We start from the raw sequence: 23,820 nt of genomic DNA, 5'->3' as shown, positions 1-23,820 counted from the left end.
TTGTTAATTTTTAAAATTCTACATCGTAATACCCACTCAATTTAACTTTTTTTAAAATATTACTCTAAAAACTACCCAATAATGAATAAACCAGAGTCTAACATTTGATAACCCTGATCCATTTCACAAATCTCGTGTCAAAATTTGCTTTATTGAGATCCAACTACTAAGAATTGAAAACGTATAACCGTAAGTTAGGCAGTTTCGTAGTTAATCTTTAAATAATAGTTTGTTCAACTTTAACCTTGTAGCTTATACAAGGAATGAAGGAATCCTGTTCTGGTGGATGAGTGCAATGCCTTGGCGTACACGCAGGAACACATTCCTCCACATGGTTTTAGTTAAATAGATAACTCTTACGTTACAGGCGTGAGAAGAAAAGAGAGTCTCAAATTTAGTTCCCCTGGACCTGGTCCTTGGCTAAGTGGGTTGTTAAAAAATACTCATCATCTTCTCTTATGATTTTTATATTAGAAATGATGGTCATGGTGGTCTCTTGATGATAAAAAGAAATGTCCCGAGTCTGTGCTTGACCCAAATGTGGCAACAAAGATTAACAAGGAGAGGGTTAGGGTGATTTTTGTAGACCAAAGAATCCTGAGTAGTTGCAATGACTCAAAATCTTGAGACAAGCTGCATGCAGGTGCAGCAATCAGCGTGACCTGAATCAATTTATGCCTGCCTTTGTGCTTTTTACCTTTGGCAGAATGCATTAATGCTATGTTTATTTTAAACAACATCATTCCTCACTAGCTCGTTAGTTGGTGACACCTTAAATGGGCGCTTTGTCTGCAATTATAGAACACGCACCCAATGAAGACTAATCCTTAGATTTGGAGTGTCTGGTGTCTTTTATCACTGGCACAAATGCTAATGAAGTATGTTCTAAGCATCTTTATTAACTTCCTGCAGCTTATTTTGCAGGCCTCAAAGGCCGAAAGAATTAGCTAATAATGCGGTCATTGTTACTATTGCAGAAAGCTTGGTCTCAAGCGTAAGATATTCATATGGTAAAAGAAATCAGCAACAGTGAAGTTAAAAGTAGAAATGAAATCCTGTCGGTTACTTTATCTTTGAAGTGTCAGTGACTCCAATGAAAACTCGGTTCCCAATTAAACCAACCCCTAATCATGGGACAAGATATTCTAAGGGCATGAAATATCTAACTGTCCTAAATCTAATCACATCACAAAACTATGGTCTTTTCTTCCTTGATCTGGCTGCTTACCAGTTAACTGTTACTTCATAGTTCATACAAGTATATCAGTTTGAGCACAAAGAATGGAATATAAGATAAGCTTTTGATTAAGAGGATATATATGTTGCAGTCCAATTCAAAACTGGTTTTGTTTATTCAAATTGTGAAGGTGCATGATGAATTTGACCCCATTCACCCCTCATCATTGGTTGAATGCTCCAAAACAAACAATATAATATAGAATAAACCAACCATCAAGAAACACTTTTCAACCCCCTTCGTTTTTTAATGTTTTGAAGTGATAAATATTAATAGAAAATGGCTGTCGATAGCCACTGAATGACCACAATCTGTCATTTTTTTACGTGTTGTGCATATAGTGATTGAAGAGGTGATTATTCAAGTTCAGTAACTGATCCCACTAAAGCAGAGACATAAAAATACAATACCTTCTGTTTTAAGATGAGTAATGAAGCACAAATAATGGATTTGGGGAGCAGTATTGTTATTTATTGTTACCTTTAGTAGTTAGCTAAAACTTTACTGGCAAGTCACTTGAGAATCTTAATTGAAGGGGTTAGGAAACAATATGATTAAACCAGATTGTACGTTGCAAGAGAAATGATCTCTGGGAAGAAGAAGAAGGTGAACTGGAATGACAGAAATGTTTGACAAAAGAGAGAAGCAATGATTTTTTTTTTTCTTTTTGGCGTGATGAAATTACATGCAAAATTTCATGGCATATTTCAAGAAGATTATTGAGTCATTTGTGTCTTTCATGGAAGTTACATCATGAAAGGTTTTGTTTCCTTCAACAATTGACAACTAATGAAGATGGTATGTGTTTCTTTAATAGATGACGCCATTGATGAAAAGGTCCACCCACCCAACCCAACATCTTCTCAAGTCTTTGTTGCATTTGCATACCGGTTTCTTTCATTTGGGTATTTATGGAACTACTTCTCTATAATTTTTTCTCTACTCTTTTTTCTTGAAAATTACTTCATTTGGAACTTTATTGGTTCATTGGTTATAAATAAAATCCATTTAGAAAAAAAAAAAAAAACAGAAGAAAACATGCATTATTGAAAGTCTCTGTATAAAAGAACATCCAGGAATATAAATAAATGCAACTTTATTCTTTTCATTTTTGATCGTTCTTTAAAGCTCATTTACCAATCCTTTTCCTCAACTTTCTTTTTCCTAGAGAACCTTGCTAAATGTTATTGCTTTGTATTTGAACATGGTTAATCCCTATGAATATAGGTTCAGTTCGCATAATTTTAGGCTGTAACTTAAACCCAGTTAATCTCCCATGTCCCTTAACATACAAGGCTGCAACTTTCTTTGAAAAGGATCCCTGAATCTTGCAATATTAATCTGTCGATTCGAAATCATATTTAGACAACCTTATTATGCAAGATTTATATCATTGTCAACTAGTTTGTTTATATATATATACATATTTGGGTACCCAATTCAACACACGGTGAAAATAAAAGAAAACCTTAAGGGGTTAAATGGGATATTTAGTTCTTGATTAGATCTTCACTTGCTTTGGATTTGAACCCATCAGCCAGAAAATTTGGCATATCAAACCCACCAAAACACTTAACTGGGTTGTAAGTGACCTCTCTGGTGGTTGGGTTAAAAGTGCCATCCATTTCCATCTCACATTAAAATTTATTGTAGAAAAGGTACAAATGAAGCAATCCCTGGGATCTGTGGACCCTGTTTCTTATGTCTATAGACCTTACAACCCTAACTAATATCACTCAACCTTACAATTGGTTTCCCACCTCAGCTCTACCTCTAGTTTTTCTGATAAGAAGTTTGTTCATGAGGTTACACTTCTGCTGAAATTTTACCACTCTGATCTGCATGAGGCCCCAAGTTTCTTGTTGTGGTATTGTTCAACAATGGCTTGTGCATTAACCCAATAGAGCAACTGGTTTATAGCTTCTTTGAAATGAGGAATTCCATTGTATAGGGTATAGTATAGTTGTTGACAAAACTGATAATGGTGGTTTATGAATCACATGAATCATGTTTTTGGTTTCATCTCTCACATATTATTGCCCTAAGAAAAGTTAGTTTTCACACTAAAATTACTAAAAGAATGCCTCGACTTCATAAAAGTAGAGAGAGTTTTGTTTGTTAAAGCATATAGTTTCATTTTTTTTATATTATTATAATTTTTTTTTTGGATGATCTTGAATAAGCTTGCGCGCACCTCAACTAATCTTTTAAGACTTTAAAACTATCAGTTAGATAAGAATTCTAATGGTTATTCTTATTAAAAATCGTGAATGGTCTCGAACTCAAAACCTCTTAAATAATGCATTTAAAAATCCCTATTGAATCATAATCCCTATCAAATCATATGAATGTTTTACAAAAAGTATTTATTGTTTGATTATTTTTTCTTTTTTACAAAAGACTTTTGAGGGAACAATTTGATCTTTACCCACTAATTAAATTTCAACCCATGACTATAGAATGAATATAAAAGTGGGTATTTGATGTATGTATACTGTATATATATTGTTGCACACTCTACTCTTAATTTGTCCAACTAAAAAGTAGAAAAATTTTTTTTTATCACAAATTATGATAACCAGAGTTCAAGTCTTTAACTCCACTTAATAAGCAACAAAACCTATTCCTCCTTATCTGATCAAATCAAAGTTACCCATACACTGGTTATCCTTTGACCATAGTTTGTGGTAAGTGAATTACCATAGTTAAGAAGAAAGCTGACGTGTAACAATACTCAGACTATAAATATAATGGGTAATGTAGCAATTTTGCTCTCATTCACCACCATAGAGACACCTCATCACTTTATAAAACGTATAGAGATAGCAGAAGACAGACACCTCTCCATTGAAAAAAACTAAGCTTTCTACACAAAATTCCCTTTTTTTTTCTTTTCTCTTTTGATGCCTTCAAGATTTTCACAATTACCAATCACTTCCTTTTTTCAGCTCCCTATAAATAACATACCAACTTCTGATCAGATATCCACTTGTTTTCTCTTCAATTTTTCTGTTTTTGGTTAACAAAATTTCTGTAATTCTCTTCTGTTATTCACAGATGCAGATGGGTTTTGAGCAATCCTGGATGTTTCTAACATGTAATACTTATTCTCTATGTCTCGATCTATGATGATCATAAATGTTTACAGATGACAACAACAACAAAAAAAGTTGTTGAACATGTGATTATGTTCTGTTTATTGTTTGATTCTCTTTAGCTTCTTTTAGTTTGACGTGATCAAGTTTACTTTTTGAGTTGTTTCATTTTTATGTTTTTGTGATCTGGGTTTGCCTCAAAATTTGGTCTTTTCTATTGGGTAATTCTGGACAAAGAGTGTTAATTATTACATCCCTGTTTTGGTCTTAAACGGTGGAGGTTGATTTTGCTTGTTTGGTTCAAATTGATCGGGTCTATTTGACTTTCTTTTATCTTTATTTATGTGTGTTATAATGAGTTTACGTGAATAGGTGTGTCTCTTTTGATATGAGAATTCTTTTCTTTCTTGGTTTTCTTTTGGGAGTGGAATATCCTTCAACAGAAGAATAGTATTCTTCTCTTCAAAGTTTCATTTTTCTGGTGTTCCTTATGTTTTAAATATCTGTATTTGATTCTTGTTTTGATGTATCTGCCAGTTCTCTGAATGTCTTCAGGTTTCAGGTTTTTTTGTTTGTCCATTTCTGTTCCTCTGTTTTTGAGCTGATCTAGTTTGACTGTCTTCTCTTCGGCTAAAACTAGTTTTGATGATCGGATCAAAAAGCTTCCCTTTTCTTCATGTTGTAATTCAGTTTATCATTTCATGACATGATCAAGTTATTTTTTTTTCTGATCACTGAGTATGCGGGATGTGTTTTACTTGTAGGTTTGAGGCTTGAAGTCTGCTGATCATACAAAACCTACCTAAGGTAGATATTTTGTTTAAGATTCTCAGTCGGCAAAACAAGTTTGGTATCAAATTAAAGTTCATATTATAAGTGCTATTTTGGATCAATGGTGAAAAGTAATAAAATTGACTTTTATGTAAACATTTTATGTTCCAGCTATTTAAATCTTCCCTTTCTGCAAATCTTGGGCACTGCAAAAGCTGGCAGTGCCCATGGACGCTACAACGAGTGGCACTCCAAGTATTCAATACCATAACATTCCTGATCAGCCGATTACTGCTATTGTGGTTGCTCCTGTACCAACATTTCAAAGAAATCAACGGCATTGCTTTGGGGACTCCACTCCCGGAGAATTTCCCTTGGCTGCCAATCCCTCCATTGTGCTTCATGTCCTGACGGCCTGTAATTTAGATCCTCAAGACCTTGCAACACTAGAGGCAAGTTGCAATTTCCTTTATCTTTTTTATAATGAAGCTCTTTGTAAATAATAGAATTGATAATGCTGCTGATTTGATTTTCGAATGTGTGTGTTGCAGGCAACAGGCTCATTCTTTAGGCAGCCAGCAAACTTTGCCCCTGACTATGAATTGTCCATATCGGAGCTTGCTGCTCTGGACATGTGCCAAAAGAGAGCTATATTTAAGCCAATGAATGAAGAAGAACGTCAAGAGTTGAAGCAAAGATGCGGGGGCTCATGGAAACTGGTGCTGAGGTTTTTGCTGGCTGGAGAAGCATGTTGCAGGAGGGAGAAGTCGCAGGCAATAGCAGGGCCTGGTCACAGTATTGCTGTAACATCCAAGGGAGTAGTTTACACATTTGGCTCTAATAGCTCTGGACAGCTAGGCCATGGCTCCACCGAGGAAGAATGCCGGCCTCGGCCAATCAGGTTGCGCACTTTTCATCAATCCATTGAACTGGTATTGTAAATGCAAGAAATGGAAAGAGAATTTGTTGGGTAGAGAAGTTAATGGAACTACGTTGTGTTACAGATCTCTGCAAGGCATTCGAATTATCCAAGCGGCTGCTGGGGCTGGCCGGACAATGCTGATTAGTGATGCTGGGCAAGTTTATGCTTTTGGAAAGGACTCCTTTGGTGAAGCTGAGTACGGGACCCAAGGAACCAAAATGGTTGCGACTCCACAGTTGGTCGAGTCATTAAAAAATATATTTGTGGTTCAAGCTGCAATTGGAAACTTCTTCACAGCTATATTGTCAAGAGAAGGAAGGGTTTATACATTCTCTTGGGGAAATGATGCAAGACTCGGTCACCAGACTGAGCCAACCGATTTGGAGCCTCATCCTTTGTTGGGAGCACTCGAGAACATACCAGTCATTCAAATTGCAGCTGGGTACTGCTACCTTCTTGCTCTGGCTTGTCAACCAAGTGGCATGTGAGTTCCTTCATTTCTTTTTATTGAGAAATATTTATGTAACTAAAGAAAAGTCAGTCAATTTTGTAGTGATTTTGAAATTTTGCATGCTAAATATAGTTCATATTGTGATATCATGATATCTAAACAATATGTAGACTGTGATGATGTTGCTTTTAATCTGATATTTGCTCAATAAGGATGAAACATTTTTGCTTTAACAACATGCTGCTTCTGTTTAATTTTTTTTTTCTGGAATGTCTTTCTTCTATCTCATTCAATTCAATTTAAGAATTTTAATGGAAATTACTTTTGTAAAACCTTTTTTTTTTTTTTGCCGTTGCTTTGAAACATCTCCAAAATTGCTGAATTCTGGTTTTTTTCCATTAGTTATTCCTGAATACTGACACCGAATTATTATTATTATTATTATTCTTATTATGAATGGACTCTGGTATTAAAATAACTATTCATCTATCCTCTTCTTCTGGAAATATGACAGGTCAGTGTACTCTGTTGGGTGTGGCTTGGGTGGGAAGCTTGGACATGGTTCAAGAACTGATGAGAAGCATCCTCGAATTATAGAACAGTTTCAGCATTTGAATTTGCAACCAATGGTGGTTGCAGCTGGTGCCTGGCACGCCGCTGTGGTAGGTCGGGATGGACGTGTTTGCACATGGGGTTGGGGACGTTATGGATGCTTGGGTCATGGAAATGAAGAATGTGAATCAGTTCCTAAGGTGGTGGAAGCATTGAATGAGGTCAAAGCAGTTCATGTTGCCACAGGGGACTACACAACCTTTGTGGTCTCTGATGATGGCGATGTATATTCATTTGGTTGTGGTGAATCCGCAAGTCTTGGACACAATGCTTTAGCAGCAGAAGGACAGGTCTGTTTGCTCCTCTTCCTCTTTATATCTGTATTTACTATTTATGCTTTCCAGAACTGATATTGTAATTGTCGTTTGTGCTGGTGTATGAAAGGGAGTTAGTTGGTGAAGTTACTAATTGTTGTTATGGCTATCTTTTCTTTGTGCAGGGAAATAGACATGCAAATGTATTGACCCCAGAGCTAGTAACATCATTGAAGCAAATGAATGAGCGGGTAGTACAGATTAGCCTTACCAATTCTATATACTGGAATGCCCACACCTTTGCACTCACAGAATCAGGGAAGCTATACGCATTTGGTGCAGGAGACAAGGGGCAGCTAGGCGCAGAACTAGTTAACAATCAAACCGAAAGGGTGAACCCAGAGCAGGTTGAAATTGATCTCAGTTAGCAATCCAATGGGTGTCCCCTGCCGTATTTTACACCATGCCATCCGCTAATTTATGATTACACACATTGCATTTGGTGTTTAGATTTCTTTGTCTATTTTGTACATAAAAACAAAGGTAAGATTTAAGTTTAGGTAGCAGGGGCCCAAGCAAATGCTACATGGTTGATACTAATTATATATGGTTAGCAAATAGGCCTCAAGCTGTTAATAGTTGAAACATTTGTTAAGTTGCATTGATAACTTATTTATGTTTAATTTCATTCATGGATTTAGTGGTCTTATTTGTTCCATTGGTGTGGACCATTATCCACGTGAGGCCAATTATTTGGCCTACCATTGGAATATATGTGGACCTGATGTTTTCAGGTTTAATACCTTTCATGTTTCAGCCAGTATTTTACCTTGGAGGCTTTGGTAGTTCCCGTTAATAGATGCTCAAAAACTTAAACCGTTCATGACATTGTTGTCTCTAAGTTGCCTCTGCGTTTGCCTCCTGAGTCTTGCCTCTCCCTCCACCAATGTTGGAATTACCTCCTCTGAGTTGTCCGTACCAATTAGTAAGATTGATTTAGAAACATGTAGAAATGTAATGTTTTTCTTACCTCTTTCTTCTCTTTTCTGTAATAGAAGCAACACTGAATCTAAATACGTACATTCGATGTTGATGGATGAGCATTGAATCATACATTGTAGGTCCCGACCAAATTCCAAGTGCCCTTACCCTTTCTCAGCACTCTCTGAAATCAAAACAGTAAAACAATAGAGAAAATACGTTGACATACACTTGCAGGACACTCTCATTGCTTAGTATTTTATAGTTCTAGTCACGGTTTCATTAGGAAAGAGCTGTACACCATGAAAAAAATATTATATAAATGATAAATCCCATCACGTCAATAGAAATTGCAAAATAATCTAGCATAATCCAAAACTAGCAAATCACAAATAGAATTCTCTTAATAATATCTGAAAAATAGTTGACTTCATATGTAGGCATACATACAGCCTAGAATATGCCAAGCTTAATTTTATGAATATAAACCTTCTTCTCATACTTGTTGTGTACTTTTCCTTCCACTGCTCCATGAAAACATTCACAAGGACATTGACATGACAAATTTAAGGTGGTGGCCTATGACGCAACCCAAGTTAATAAGCTGGCTGGCCCTCAGCAAGAACAATGAGGCCAGTGTTTACTTCTGGGAAGATCCATTTGTTTGTCCGGGCTTAATATTGATTCTTTCAATGTCTGGTACTTGTCAAGACCTTGTATGATAATTTCATTTTCAAAATGGCTAATGTTACTACCAATGGCATTGTTCTTCATCTTTTCCATGAGGAATCAATGGTTATGTCTGCTTCGGAGACAACATCATCAAATGTTAAGACAGGAATGCCCTACATATAAGGCGTGGAGAGCAAAAATGGGATCAATCTCTGTAACCACAACTAAAGCATCTGCACGAAACGTTTGAGAGCAGTGGTACAGCCCTTGACCACATCTCCATAACCACAAACAACTACCGTTTCCCTCATTATCCTATCAGGGAGGGAGTACCGTCCATATGTAAGTTATCAAACTGTATTCAAATTAAATTAAATTACATCACCATTCAAGAATATTAACCACTCAGATTAAACCTCGAAAGAAAAGGAAGAATATCACAAACTAATACATGTACTCATTTATCAACATGCAAGTAATAAACCTTAAATCTAACGCGTAAATTATTTACATAAAAGAAGTTAAAAACATTAAATAATTATAAGCACGTTTGAAATACAGCTTTCAATTACTATGCAAGCCAAAGTTGGGAAAAACTTTTGTCAGATTAGGAGAGATTTACGTATATACAAGCATTTTCCAACGAGGAACTCTTCAACTGGTAAACAAGAAAATTGACAGAAATTATGATTAATGATGTCAAGGATGAAATTTTACCATCACTCGAAAGAAAGAAAGAAAAAAGAGCAGAAGCGGGTACGTCACATAACATAATGGCCCATATTTCTGCATCTGATATAAATTTATTTAAATTATCTTGATAAACAAAAAGCTTTAAGTTATTAAGTGTTGAAAATGAAAAGATAGCTGAGATGATACGTACTCGGCCCTACATGACATGAGCACAGGCATTTCCACCTCTTCTTTCAGTTTGCATTCTCTTCCCTGATTCAGTGAAGTTAAATAAAAGTATGAAAAATTATTCAGGGTAGCTTGCTATAGATATAAGAAAAGCTATTTCATTCCTTTGGAGTCGGGAAAGAGCATAACCAAAAATCAATTAATGAATTAAACTGGTTTAAGACAAATAGACATTAATGCATGTGCATGCCTTTGTCTTTAATTAGCTGATGTGAAGTGTACAAAATAAAAGAATAAATAATTACCAATACCAAACTCTCTTCATTTCGTCTTCATCGTTACCTTACCTTACCTTCTCATACACGTTTTCATCGTTAACCCATTCAAAACAAAACGTGCAGTATACAACTTTATGAGTTTCTGTACTATGACCCGGACGAAAGTAAAAATTTTCGGCAAATTGTCTTGGCCCAGTTTAGCTTTACTGTGTGGGCGCCTTTTGACCCATTAATACTTAATTACGTTCCGACTGGAGAACAATGGTGTATTATTCGCGCTTTAGTTTGAGTCTCTCTTTAAATATTAATAGAAGTAGTTATCAAATTTTTTATTTGGTTAATAATTTTAAGTCTAATTAGTAAATTCATATTTTATATACGTTCAAATCATATAATTTACATATAAAATGTAAATTCTCTTATTTTATAAGTACAGTTAAATTATACACAATAATTCGATCATGTTTTTTAAAATAAAATTTTGTTATTTAATAAGTCAAAACACGTTGTTCTGGGTAAAATTTGGACACATCATTTTAGGCTTAGCCTCTTTCCAGTTAAAACGACGTAGTCTCTTTTGGCGCCCTCTTCCTCTTCTCTTCTCTTTCCTGTGCCCTCTTCCTCTCTCCTTTTTTCTTTTTCGCCCTCTTCTTCTCTTTTCTTGTGCCTTCTCCCGCTCATCTTCTCTTTTTTTGCGCCTGTACCTCTCTTCTTTTTCAACTATTCTCCAACAAGTACCACTCATGGTCTTTCTTCTTTAACTTAAAAGATAAATAAAATTGTTTGTTTTATTTAATAATTAGTCTATTTCTATCATATTTATAGTAATTAATTATAAATTAAATAATTTAATTTTTTATAAACTAAAATATTATAATTAAAAAAAATATATAAATCATACACCTATGAAAAAACAAAAAAAAATTAATTCAATGATCATAAAAAATATAAATCAAAATTAATATTGTTGTATTTTTTAAAACATATTATTGATAATATATTGTATTAAACCCGTACCATATTTTTCCTGTATCAGAATTTTATGGCTGAATTTTTACAAACGTATTTTTCATCATTTCCTATATCATACTCATAAAATTTTCGTACCTTTTTTTTTTTTTGTACCTTTATTTACTAATTAGGGTTTTAAGATGCCGAGATATTAGTTGAAGACTTGAAGTACGCATAAGTTGACTTGAATACCCTTGCTTATTAAAAAAAATAGACTTTTTTTTTTTTTGGTAGGCATTAAATTTATATAAACAAATGCTTTTCGTATAAACCTAACAGAGTAATGCTACATTAACAACCTATTCTCACAAACCTCTCTTATAATTCTAATGTGTTAGCAGATTAGCATTGTCACTTCTTCATTCTCACAAACCTCTCTTATAATTCTAATGTGTTAGCAGATTAGCATTGTCACTTCTTCTTCTTCTTCTTCTACCACCGTTCCCTAAAAAGGAACAATCGTTTCTCTTCTTCTTCTTCTTCTTCTTCTACCACCGTTCTCTAAGAAGGAACGACCGTTCCTTTATCTAATCAAAATCATTTCCATTTTAGATAGCATTGTTCAACCTTACATCTCGTTTACTTTAGACTACCTAGTTTTATCTTTGAATAAAATGTCAAAAATTACCAATAAAAAACAATATAATGAGAAAGTGAGATTACTATTTTAGATTATATTATCTTCCAAGTGAGAAATCCAGATTGAATTATGAGGCAACATTAAGAGGGTAATCATAAATTAGTCCACATCCACAATATCATAATGCGAGTTTGAGGATTTTAATTATATATAAAATTCCATTACTTTACCAAATAATAATGAAAGAGAAGAACAGAGGAAACCTAGCACATGATCCAATCATTGAATGAGTCGATTTCTCTTTATATCTCTTCATGATTACAATGATGTGTTACAAATTCTTAGTGGATTCCTGCTGCTGCATGCTACCAATGAAGTAAAGAAAAGCTGAATATCAAACCTATGTATGAAGATTTTGTGATGAGCGGTCATCGCATACTTCACAGTCTGTTTCAAGTTTCAACTCTCTTCTTTTTGTCGTGGATAAATAAATGATGCCGTTATCATTTTTCTTGGATTTTTGTTGTGAACTGTCTTCATTGGATGGATCATTAAGTGAAATTTTTCATCATCATTCGCCATATCAGACCTGGATTCTCTCTTTCATAATCAAGTAAAAACAAACGACGTTGGTAGCATGATCGGATCAGAAAAGAAGATTAAAAAGTTGGGAGGAGGAGCCCACTTTAACTCAGAAAAGAACATGGCGCTGGCGCCCTTACAAAGTTTCTCATTTCAATGGCGCCCGCTGATCATGGCAGTAAAGGGGAAGTTGATTTGTTGATGGATGAGAATGAATGAATACGCAGAAAATGAGATGGAGGATCAGTCAGCATCAAATTTTAGCAAACCACATGGCTTTCTCAGCCCCCATATGTGATGTTTTTTTTACCTCCCCTTGTCTCTAAATTATCAGACTTCCTTGCTTATTAATTTGCCTGCCTGTATTTGTGGTATCGTACTAGACAAATATTAATTGTTTCACAAATTTATATTTATGGTATTAACTTCAAATTTAAAAAACATTAAGCAATGTTTTCTCTATTGAGGATAAGCTTAATCTGGAACCTAACACAATCACATTTCCCTCAACTTTGTTCAATGATTCCGAAAGTGGAATGAACAATTAACCACTAACAGTTTCATTCAATTATTGTTTCAATGAGTTGATCACTTAACAATTTTATAAAACTGTCTGCCCAACCAACTGATAATTTATGTTGGTTGGAGGAGAAGTTCTGATGTCTTATTTTGGGGTATTCACTAGATACTGGTCTGGTGGCTACACAATCACTATCCATAATGTTTACTGATATGTATGCTGGATAAGCTCAACTATATACCCTATTTAGGGTTTTGATTAATTATTGGTGAATATGCACCTGATCACACATTGCCCTCTTAAATTACAATCACTATCGTTTACAAATTTTCCCCATTGCCCTTTCTGCGCCCCTCTGAATCACATGCTTTATCATAAATGTCACACTGTACTGATGAACTCAGAAGTCTAATTAATATATACTACTTGGTTGCAGAGAAGTGTCGGTGAGAGTTGTTGCTTGATCGATCATTAAGTTTTAATTTGACTAATGTCCCTTATGAACAGTTGGTAGAGGTGTACTTAATTTAGAAACGGCCCAATTTCCACAAAACATGCAAGAAATTCTGGGTAAGCAAAGGTCAAGAAAGAACTTAATTGTATATGATGATGATGATGATGATCGTCTTATCCACCAAGTTAGACAAATAATAATGCTGCAACAGCATTTGGCGTGGTGCATGTTATGTTATGATTTGCAGGCATGACCATGTAGCTTCTGTCAAATTAATGGCTCATATACATTATCAAACTATTGGCTGAAAATGAACTCACCATGGTCGACTGGGTTTAATTGAATTTGATGAATTCCAGAGATCACCGGCTCAGAATTCTCAGATGAGGGCATTGAGGGTCAATTTTGTAGGGCCTATTAGGCAAGACTCTAAGGGAACAAAACTCACATGGGAGAACGTGCCATTCCAAGATAAAAATCTCCACGTCATCAATCTAGCGCACAGTACCGACTTCCCATGTGGGCATTCAATCTTAAAGCTTCTACAAGTTCTCAGATTTTCAAAAGAAAAAATTAATGTTAATAGGTGTAACCATGAGAATTGAGAAATCGGCATAGCTCCACGTCCTGCATTCTGTTTTTCTGGGTTCAAGTTCCCGCGAGATCTGCATACGTGCTTTTCATATACAGTGTATATATATATATATATATATATATATATATATATAAGCCTTTTAATGAATCTTACTGTTAGAGTAACACAATTAGTTACTTGAAAAGTGAAGTGAGGCACAGTGAATAAATGTTGATTCTTTTAATGGTTCGTAAGAAAAGAAGAGTTTTGAATAAGGTTTTAATGGTGAGATAGATCAGTAGAACATGATATACATGTCTACAATCAATTATTTCTGGCAGATTGGCCATCCTTATTCATCAGCTGTAAAATTTAATAAGTTGAGAAAGTGGTTCGAATCCAAATTTAAAAGAATTTTAAGGACTTTCCTGAATTGAATATAAACAAATCTTGGATCAGAATTGTCTGCTCCATGAAGTGGTTTCAACTGAGAGACTCTGCATTTTGGGCACTAGTGGGAATTGGCATATTCGGATGCTTTCAATGATTCATTATTAAGCAAAGAATGGGCAAACCACATCAGGATCAATGGTAATCTTGAATGAAAAACCAAAGCCATGTTTCAAGTAATTTAATCAAACTTTTACATTTTCAAAGACGAAATTGCATGTAAAAGGAGTTTTGATGGAGAAAGAAAAGAAGGGTTTTTTCATTTTTGTTTCTATTTCCACATAACACCGACATATATGTCAATTCTCTTTCATGGAAGGTGTCGGTGTTTTGTTAAATGCTCACAGTACATTTTCTCACTAATTCAACACCAGCACTCCATCTATAATGATATTTTTTTTTGTTGTTAATAATCTTTAGCTAATGACATACGCACCAGCTTAATGTGTATATGTACACTCTTAATCCTTGGCGTGTATCAATGGTATATGGGTGATTAGTTTACTGTTCTTTGAGAGGGACGACTGAGGAGGAGCTAACGACCCAAATGAACTACCACTCTGGGTCATTTAAACAAGAAATGAAGGAGCAGGTGGCCCCGAATGGCCAAATTTTTATATTAATTAGATCAACATCAATTACATACTTTATTTCCTTTATAAACCCCACTCCTACTCTCACCCTTCTCACAAATTTCCTTTGTTTTCTTCTCTTACTTCTCTTTACTAACAGAAAAAAAGATAGAGACGATGACAATTCCACTCTCTCTTTCATTGCTTTTGTGCCTCCTGATTGTTCCAACCTTCATTTCCTCTTCTCCGGTTCAGGATCCTGAACTTGTAGTAGAAGAAGTACACAAGTATGAAATATATTATAATTCAGTGAAACTATATGTATTTGCTATAATTATAATGCTAGCTAGCAATGCATCGCATGTATGCATGTGCTTTTACTTAAATCGTGTGCATGTATCTGTTGCAGGAGCATCAATGCCTCTAGGAGGAAGCTAGGCTTTCTCTCTTGTGGAACTGGCAATCCGATCGACGACTGCTGGCGGTGTGACCCCAACTGGGAAAAGAACCGCCAGCGGCTAGCCGATTGCGCAATTGGGTTTGGCAAGCATGCCATTGGCGGCAGGGATGGTAAAATATATGTTGTTACAGACGTAGGTGACTATGACCCTGTGAACCCCAAACCAGGTACTCTTAGGCATGCTGTTATTCAAGAAGAGCCTTTATGGATCATTTTTGCAAGTGACATGGTGATCAGATTGAAGGAAGAGCTGATCATGAATTCCTTCAAGACCATCGACGGTCGAGGTGCTAGCGTGCACATTGCAGGGGGTCCATGCATTACTATACAGTACGTGACTAATATTATAATTCATGGCCTGAATATACACGATTGTAAGCAAGGTGGAAATGCGCATGTGCGGGATTCTCCAAGCCATTATGGGTGGAGGACTATATCGGACGGTGATGGGGTGTCAATTTTTGGAGGAAGCCATGTTTGGGTGGATCATTGCTCTCTGTCTAATTGTAATGACGGCTTGATTGATGCTATTCATGGATCCACGGCTATTACAATCTCTAACAATTACATGACCCACCATAACAAGGTCATGCTCTTGGGCCACAGTGATACCTATACTCAGGACAAGAACATGCAAGTCACCATTGCATTTAATCATTTTGGAGAGGGGCTTGTTCAAAGAATGCCAAGGTAAAATCTTTTTCAATTGATAAAATTTGAGGCCTAATCATTTATTAATTTGATGGGTCTTTGGATCTTAACTTTTTCAACGATATTTAATTGCAGATGTCGACATGGGTATTTTCATGTAGTGAACAATGACTACACCCATTGGGAAATGTATGCGCTTGGCGGCAGTGCTTCTCCTACAATTAACAGCCAAGGCAATAGATTTCTTGCTCCTGATAACATAGACAGCAAAGAGGTGATCAGTCTACAAAATGATCTATTATTTTTTTATTAACTGTGGACAATTAGAACACTAAAACAAGTATACATAACATTCTTTCAGATCACTAAGCATGAGGATGCGCCACAGAGTGACTGGAAGAACTGGAATTGGAGGTCAGAAGGAGACTTGATGTTAAATGGAGCTTTCTTCACACCGTCTGGGGGCGCAACGTCTTCCAGTTACGCCAAGGCATCAAGTTTAGGAGCCAGACCATCTAATCTAGTAAGTTCACTCACATCCGGAGCTGGTTCACTTAATTGCAGGAAGGGCAAGCGGTGCTAGTTGGGAACCCAAACCTGGACTTGTAATAAAAGTCTTTAAGTTAGATATTTGGGAAATGGAAGGAGAAGAAGAACAAGGCTAATTGTATACTACAAGGAAGTAGGATTCGTCATATATTCTTGTAAAGTATTGGTCTTTGTCCTTTTTTTCTTTATATTGAAGTGTATATACAAGATTAGCCTGTTTCTATAAAACCCACCACCACCATTATTTTGTGATTCTATCACAAATTCTGATGGGGGGTTACAAGAAACAAGAGCAGATATGTTGTTATATGAAGTGAATGTTCAATGAAATGAAGCATTCTACGTAATTCTAGAGTACAAAATTGAACTGAAGTTGATATAAAGTGGCTTTTGGTAGCTATTTATGAAGCATTTTCTTTTCTGGTCTAATCATAACTACATGTGTTTTTTTGACAATGTTATTTGAGCGTTTACACAAGATGTTGTAAGGGTTAATTCTCCACCTACTGTGCATCAATATCATAATTCATAAACAACCAATTCTTCAACTATAAAAAGCTCCTGGCCCTGACAACTCCAGCTGCCATAAATGACACCACCAGTCTCATCATCTTAAAGCTACCACCATCTCATCTATTAATGGGCCACAGTTTGCCTTCTTTTTCCGTTCTTTTTTTTTTTTTTTTTTTTTCAATTATTTGATCCCAATTATAGTTTCACTGCACAAGTTTTCAGCATGCCATGTGTAAGTCAGCTTTTCTGATTGGACCAAACTAATATTACATATCCCATATAAATTGTTGAAACAGTTATATTTTTCTAAAATGTAACTGAAATTTAGTTTGGTTTTAAAAAACTCTTTGGCGCCAAAGAACTCTGTTTTTTAGTTGCATTCTGCCGTGTGTGGGCTGCTGAAGTTGATGTCTTTAGGTGTCCTCTGCTATGATTAAGATCTGTGTTAGAGCATCTCCAATCCAACGCTATTAACTACACTAAATTGGTATAAGTGAACAGTATCATGTCAAATTTGGTATAATACTATTCATCCACACCAATTTGGTGTGATACTATTCATCTACTATAAAATATATTTATTTTCTTATTTTTGTTATTTGTATTTATGTTAATTTGATTATCATTTATATTATTATTTATAATGATAAATTCATAATAATTATATAATTCAAAAAATGATGAAAAATTAAAAACAAAACTTTATTCAATGCAAATATTAAACTACAATAAGTCAAAATAAAAATTAACACTAATTTAAAAACACTAAAATTAAAAGGAAATACAACATAAACTAAAATGACAATTTAATATTCCGGTAGATTAGTTCTGGATCCTCTAAGTTCATCAAAATATTGGCAAGAACTATAGCTATTTTGGGATCTTTGACCTTGTTGTTGAGCTCTTTTTTGCATAATTCTTGATTGCTCATGTTGAAAAAACTCATGCAAGCTTGGATCGGTTATAGAATTCAAATCCGATTTCAAAATTTACTTGCTCGACATAGACATATCAAGGATACAGAGGCTCACCATGCTCTTTGAAATGCATTAATTGATCATTTGTGGGAAGAATATACTAATTCAGAAAATAAAATTTCTATCAATATAGAATTTTACTTTTGTGTTGATGTCTTATTTTTTATTTTTTATTTTTTTTGTGGCATTTTATATTAGATGTAATTTTTTTAAATATTAAATGTAATGTTTATTTGATTAAATAAATGCTTAATTTTATTAAATTAGTATAATTTTCAAAGTTATTATTATTTAATAAAAATATCATTCCCAATATTTACTTAATACATACAAAAATAATTAGTGAAATATATTAATTGTTGATTATTAATAGAAAGAAAAAGAAAAAGAATATTCTAAGGAATATTATTTTTGGTGTAATATTTGGTGCAATGGATTGGAGATGCAATAGTGAAGTATACTAAAAATCACACCAATTTGGTGTGAAACTTGCACTAATTTGGTGTTTGTGGTTGGAGATGGTCTATCTCCAACCCATTGCACCAAATTGATGCAAATTTTGGTGTAAAACACTATTCCATCTCGAATCTACTGCACCAAATATTACATCAAAAAGAATATTCCTTAGAATATTATTTAGAATATTCTTTTTTTTTTATTGTAATAATCAACAATTAATCAATTTCACTCATTATTTTTGTATATATTAATTAAATATTGAGATTGATTTTTTTATTAAATAATAATTATTTTGAAAATTATACTAATTTAATAAAATTAAGCATTTATTTAATCAAATAAACATTACATTTAATATAGAAAAACATTACTTCTAATATAAAATGATACCAAAAAAAAAAAAAATTTGTTATTTAAAAGTTCTTTTCAATATTTTGATATTTTGATGATCTTACTGGATTTGGAACTAATCTACCGGAATACTAAATTGTTATTTTAGTTTATGTTGTATTTTCTTTTAATTTTAGTGTTTTTACTTTTTAAATTAGTGTTAATTTTTATTTTGAGTTATTGTAGTTTAATATTTGCATTGAATAAAATTTTATTTTTAATTTTTCATCATTTTTTGAAATATATCATTATTATAAATTTGTTATTGTAAATAATAATCAAATCAAATTAAATACAAATAATCAAATTTGGTGTGATTTTTGGTGTAAAATTTAATACTCAAATTAACTTAACAAAATTAAAAAAAAAAATTAAAAAATTAATGGGCTACAAAATTTGGTGCAGCACTGTAGCGCCACACCAAAATGGCGTGGCGCTTTGGCGTGGGTTGGAGATGCCCTTAGTTGTAAACTTTAGTTTAAATTTCAAATTTGTAAATATCCCTACAAAGTTGGTGTAACAGTGGATATTTTGGACTGATGTTTTGTTGTGTAAATCTATAGTGAAATGAATGAAAATGCAAAACTTTCTCTCAGAACATGTTTCTCTTTCTTTCCTTAGAATTCTCCAGCCAAAATAGCTACAAATGGTATCAGAGCCATACTAGAAAACATCAAATCTCTCCCTCCCACGTTCAATCCTTCATCTCATCTCAAGAACTCCTCTGTTTCAGACTTTATACATCTTCTACTTCAAACTTCTTACCTAAACCGATGGCTGCTCAATCAGCCTTGATGTCACCTCCGGTCTTTAATGGTGAATAATATCACATGTGGGCTATCAAAATGAAGGCTTTCCTTCAGGGCCAAGGGTTGTGGCAGTATGTAGAAGAGAATAGGCAACCAACACAGCTAAGACCAAATCCAACTCTGAATCAGATATGAATTTATGAAGAAGAAGATGCTAAGGCTCCGAGAGCCTTGTCCCACATCCATGCTGCTATAACAGACCTTGTATTCACAAGGATAATGACATGTGAAACTGTACAAGAGGCTTGGGACAAATTGAGAGAGGAATTCATGGGAAGTGACACTACAAGGAATATACAGGTGCTGAATCTAAGAAGGGAGTTTGAGATGTTGAGGATGCAAGAATCTGAGAATGTGAAGGAGTATGTTGACAAGCTGATGAGTGTAGTCAACAAAATCAGGTTGTTTGGAGTGGAGTTGACATATAGAAGAATTGTGGAGAAGGTTTTGGTGATCTTGCCTAAGAGGTTTGAGTCCAAAATTTCCTCTCTTGAGGACTCAAAGGATATGTCACAGATCACTCATACTGAGTTGGTCCAGGCATTGCAAGCACAAGAGCAAGGAAGGCTCTTGAGGCAAGAAGATGCAAGTGAGGGTGCAATGATGGCAACTCACAAAAGCAAGTATGCACAAAGGAACAATATGAAATATGCCGATGACAAAAAGGGGAAAGAAAAGAGTAATGGTCAGTGGGGAAAACCAGGTGGGATGAAAGAGTATCCACCTTGCTCTCGCTGCAAAAAGAAAGGTCATTCTAAGAAGAGGTGATAGTTTAGGCTAAGGATATAATGTATGGCCTACAAGCAGTTTGGCCATATAGAGAGTGTATGCAAGAACAAAGGAGAGTAGTCCCAATAGCAAGCTCAAGTGACTGATGATCAACAACCAGAACAGGGGACAGAGTAGCTATTTGTAGCTTCTTGCAGTGCAACACAGACAAGCAATGAAGGCTGGCTGATTAAAAATGGATGTACAAACCACATGACACTAGACCTGCAAAACTTTCTCAAATTGAATCATACATATCGATCTAGAATCAAAGCAGGAAATGGTGAGTTTGTGGAAGCAAAAGGAAAGGGAAATGTTGTTGTCCAGACACCAACAGGTAGAAAAATTAATACTAATGTACTTTAGGCACCTGAAATTAGTCAAAGTCTCCTTAGTGTAGGACAAATGTTGGAGAAGAATTATGTCTTGCATTTTCAAAACCAAACCTGTCAAATCCTGGACAGTGAAGGTTGTGAACTCATGAGGGTAAAAATGGTGGGAAAGAGCTTCCCTATTAAGTGGGAAAAATCAGAAGTTAGAGCCTATAATGCTAGGGTAGATGAGTTTGAAAAATAGCATAAGAGATTTGGTCATTTCCATTACCATGGCCTTAAAGGAATTCATACCAAAAAATTGGTCCAGAATCTACCCGAAATTGAAGAAACCAAGGCTATATGCCCTACTTGTCAAATTGGTAAGTTGAGTAGGCAACCCTTTCTCATAAACCAGTCCTGGAGAGCTACTGAAAAACTTTAGCTCATTCACTTAGATGTGTGTGGACCTATGGAAACTTTTATCATTGAGTGGAAGTAGGTACTTTGTGTGTTTTATTGATGACTGGTCCAGAATGTGTTACGTGTATTTTTTGAAGCAAAAAAGTGAGGTAGCTGGTGTGTTTAAGAAATTCAAGCAGTTGGTGGAAAAGCAAACAAGAAAAACTATTAAAACCTTGAGAAGTGACAATGGTATTTAATACACTTCTCAAGAGTTTGAGCAAATTTGCAAGGAAGCTGGAATTAGACATCAGTATAGCAGCCCCTACACTCCATAAAAAAATGGAGTTAGTGAGAGGAAGAACATGTCTGTTATAGAGATGGCAAGGTGTATGGTTGCTGAGAAGAAGTTGTCAAAGAGTTTTTGGGCAGAGGCTGTCAACACCGCAGTCAACCTACTCAATAGGCTTCCCACAAAAGCTTTGATCAACCAAACTTCTTATGAAGCCTGGTATGGAGTCAAACCAACAGTAGACAATCTCAAAATTTTTGGGAGTATACGCTATGTTTTAGTTTCAGTCACAAGAAGAACCAACTTGGATGATAAGGCCTTGATTGGAATTTTCATTGGCTATAGCAGGCAATCCAAAACTTATCGGGTGTACATTGCAGAATCCAAGAAAATTTTGATCTCTAGGGATGTCAAGGTAAATGAGGATAGAGTTTGGAATTGGAAAGAAAGCAAAGTTGATGTAGAGACAAGACCTCAATGGACAGAAGCTACTGGTGATCAAATTTTTTTAAGAAGATGAGAGTGATGCAGAAGAGGAATTTTCAGTTAGAGGCACCAGACCTTTAGCTGAGGTGTACGAGAGGTGCAACATGGCTTCACTTGAACCAACAAACTACTCTGAAGCAACAAAATTAGAGGCTTGGAGAGCTACCATGAATGAGGAGTTAGCAATGATTGAGAAGAACCAAACCTGGAAACTTGTGGACAAACCTAAGAACAGAAAAGTAATCCAAGTTAAATGGATTTTCAAGAGGAAACTCAATTCGGATGGCTCAGTTCTTAAGCACAAAGCTAGGCTGGTTCTCAAAGGTTTTGCTCAACAATATGGAGTTGATTTCTTGGAAACCTTTGCACCGGTGGCTAGGCATGATACAATCAGATTATTGCTTTTGCTAGATGTTAAATCAGCCTTCCTCAATGGATGACTGAATGAGAAAATATATGTTGAATAGCCAGAAGGGTACCAGATCAAGGTAAGTGAAGATAAAGTTTACCTCCTAAAGAAGGTCTTATATGGGCTGAAACAGGCACTAAGGGCTTGGTATAGCAAGATTAACGATCACTTAATAAGCTTGGATTTTGTGAGGAGTCCAAATGAACATACTTTGTATGTTAGAGAAGTTGATAAGGATGTGATGATTATTTCCTTGTATGTTGATGATCTTCTTGTGACAGGGAGTAAACTTGCTCAATTGAAAGAGTTCAAGAAGTCTATGCTCAATGAGTTTGAGATGACTAATTTAGGGGAAATGTCTTATTTCCTCAGGATGCAGGTTCATCAAAGTTCAAATGGGATTTTTGTCAACCAAGAGAAGTATGCAAGTGAAGTTTTAAGGAAATTCAACATGGAGAATTGCAAACCAGTGGACACTCCAATGGTTCCTAATCAAAGGCTTTCAAAAGATGATGATTTAGAGAATATTGATAAAGGGTTGTATAGGATTTTGATTGGTTGTTTGTTGAATTTAACAGTAACTAGGCCAAATATAATGTATGCTACCAACTTGTTGTCCAAGTTTATGAGCCAGTCCAAAAAAACATGCTTCAAAGCTACGAAAAGGGTGCTAAGATATGTAAAGGGTAGCAATAACTTTGGAGTATGGTTTAGGAGGTCATAAATCTTTGAATTGATGGGATTTTCTGACAATGATTGGGGTGGTTCAATAGAGGACATGAGAAGCACGTCAAGTTATGCATTTTTCTTGAATTGCAGTGCAATTTGCAGGCTCTCCAAAAAGCAAGAAACTGTGGCTCAATCCACAGCGAAAGCAGAGTATATTTCAGCTACTGCTGTTGTGAATCAAGCCATTTAGTTGAGAAAAATCCTAGAAGATTTAAAGCTGAAACAAAGAAATCCTATTGCAACTATGTGTGACAATCAATCAATTGTGGCTATGGCTAAAAATTCAGTTCATCATGGACGAACTAAGCACATAAAAATTAAGTTCCATGCAGTAAGAGAAGCTAAACAAGATGGGGAAGTTAAGCTGGTCCATTGCAGGGGTGAAGATCAAATGGCTAATATCATGACCAAAGGCTTGTCCAAGGCCAAGTTTGAAGACTTTAGGCTCAGACTTGGTGTTTCCAGCAAAAATATCAAGGAGGAGTGTTGACACAGTGATAATTTGCTGGAAATGTAACTGAAATTCAGTTTGGTTTTGAAAAACTTTTTGGCACCAAAGAACTCTATGTTTTTTACTTGCATTCTGCCGTGTGTGAACTGCTAAAGTTGATGTGTTTTTAGTGATGTGTTTAGGTGTACTCAGTTGTGATTAAGGTCTGTGTTAGTTGTAAACTTTAGTTTAAATTTTAAATTTGTAAATATCCCTGCAAAGTTGGTGTAATAGTGGATATTTTGGAT

The 23,820-nt window shown here is 35.0% G+C and overlaps 2 protein-coding genes and 1 pseudogene across 2 annotated transcripts; 2 read left to right on the top strand and 1 right to left on the bottom strand.

Moving 5' to 3' along the window:
* Positions 1-4,024: 4,024 nt before the first annotated feature.
* On the top strand, positions 4,025-8,146 carry LOC116122114 (ultraviolet-B receptor UVR8-like). Its single transcript, XM_031408025.1, has 7 exons — positions 4,025-4,334; positions 5,097-5,139; positions 5,275-5,555; positions 5,655-6,004; positions 6,108-6,509; positions 6,991-7,378; positions 7,528-8,146. Exons 3-7 carry the CDS (start codon positions 5,331-5,333, stop codon positions 7,768-7,770), a joined length of 1,608 nt encoding a protein of 535 aa, XP_031263885.1. The 5' UTR covers positions 4,025-4,334; positions 5,097-5,139; positions 5,275-5,330; the 3' UTR covers positions 7,771-8,146.
* Positions 8,147-8,864: 718 nt separating this feature from the next.
* LOC116122097 lies at positions 8,865-18,100 on the bottom strand (annotated as a pseudogene).
* On the top strand, positions 15,016-16,596 carry LOC116122115 (probable pectate lyase 5). The gene is made up of 4 exons (XM_031408026.1): positions 15,016-15,164; positions 15,287-16,027; positions 16,124-16,262; positions 16,350-16,596. Exons 1-4 carry the CDS (start codon positions 15,055-15,057, stop codon positions 16,569-16,571), a joined length of 1,212 nt encoding a protein of 403 aa, XP_031263886.1. The 5' UTR covers positions 15,016-15,054; the 3' UTR covers positions 16,572-16,596.
* Positions 18,101-23,820: the final 5,720 nt, after the last annotated feature.

This window comes from Pistacia vera, unplaced genomic scaffold (genome assembly GCF_008641045.1).
Source record: "Pistacia vera cultivar Batoury unplaced genomic scaffold, PisVer_v2 Contig1314, whole genome shotgun sequence".
NCBI classification, from domain to species: Eukaryota; Viridiplantae; Streptophyta; class Magnoliopsida; order Sapindales; family Anacardiaceae; genus Pistacia; species Pistacia vera.
Note: the sequence above shows the minus strand (reverse complement) of the source record. Positions and strands in the feature narration are given on the sequence as shown.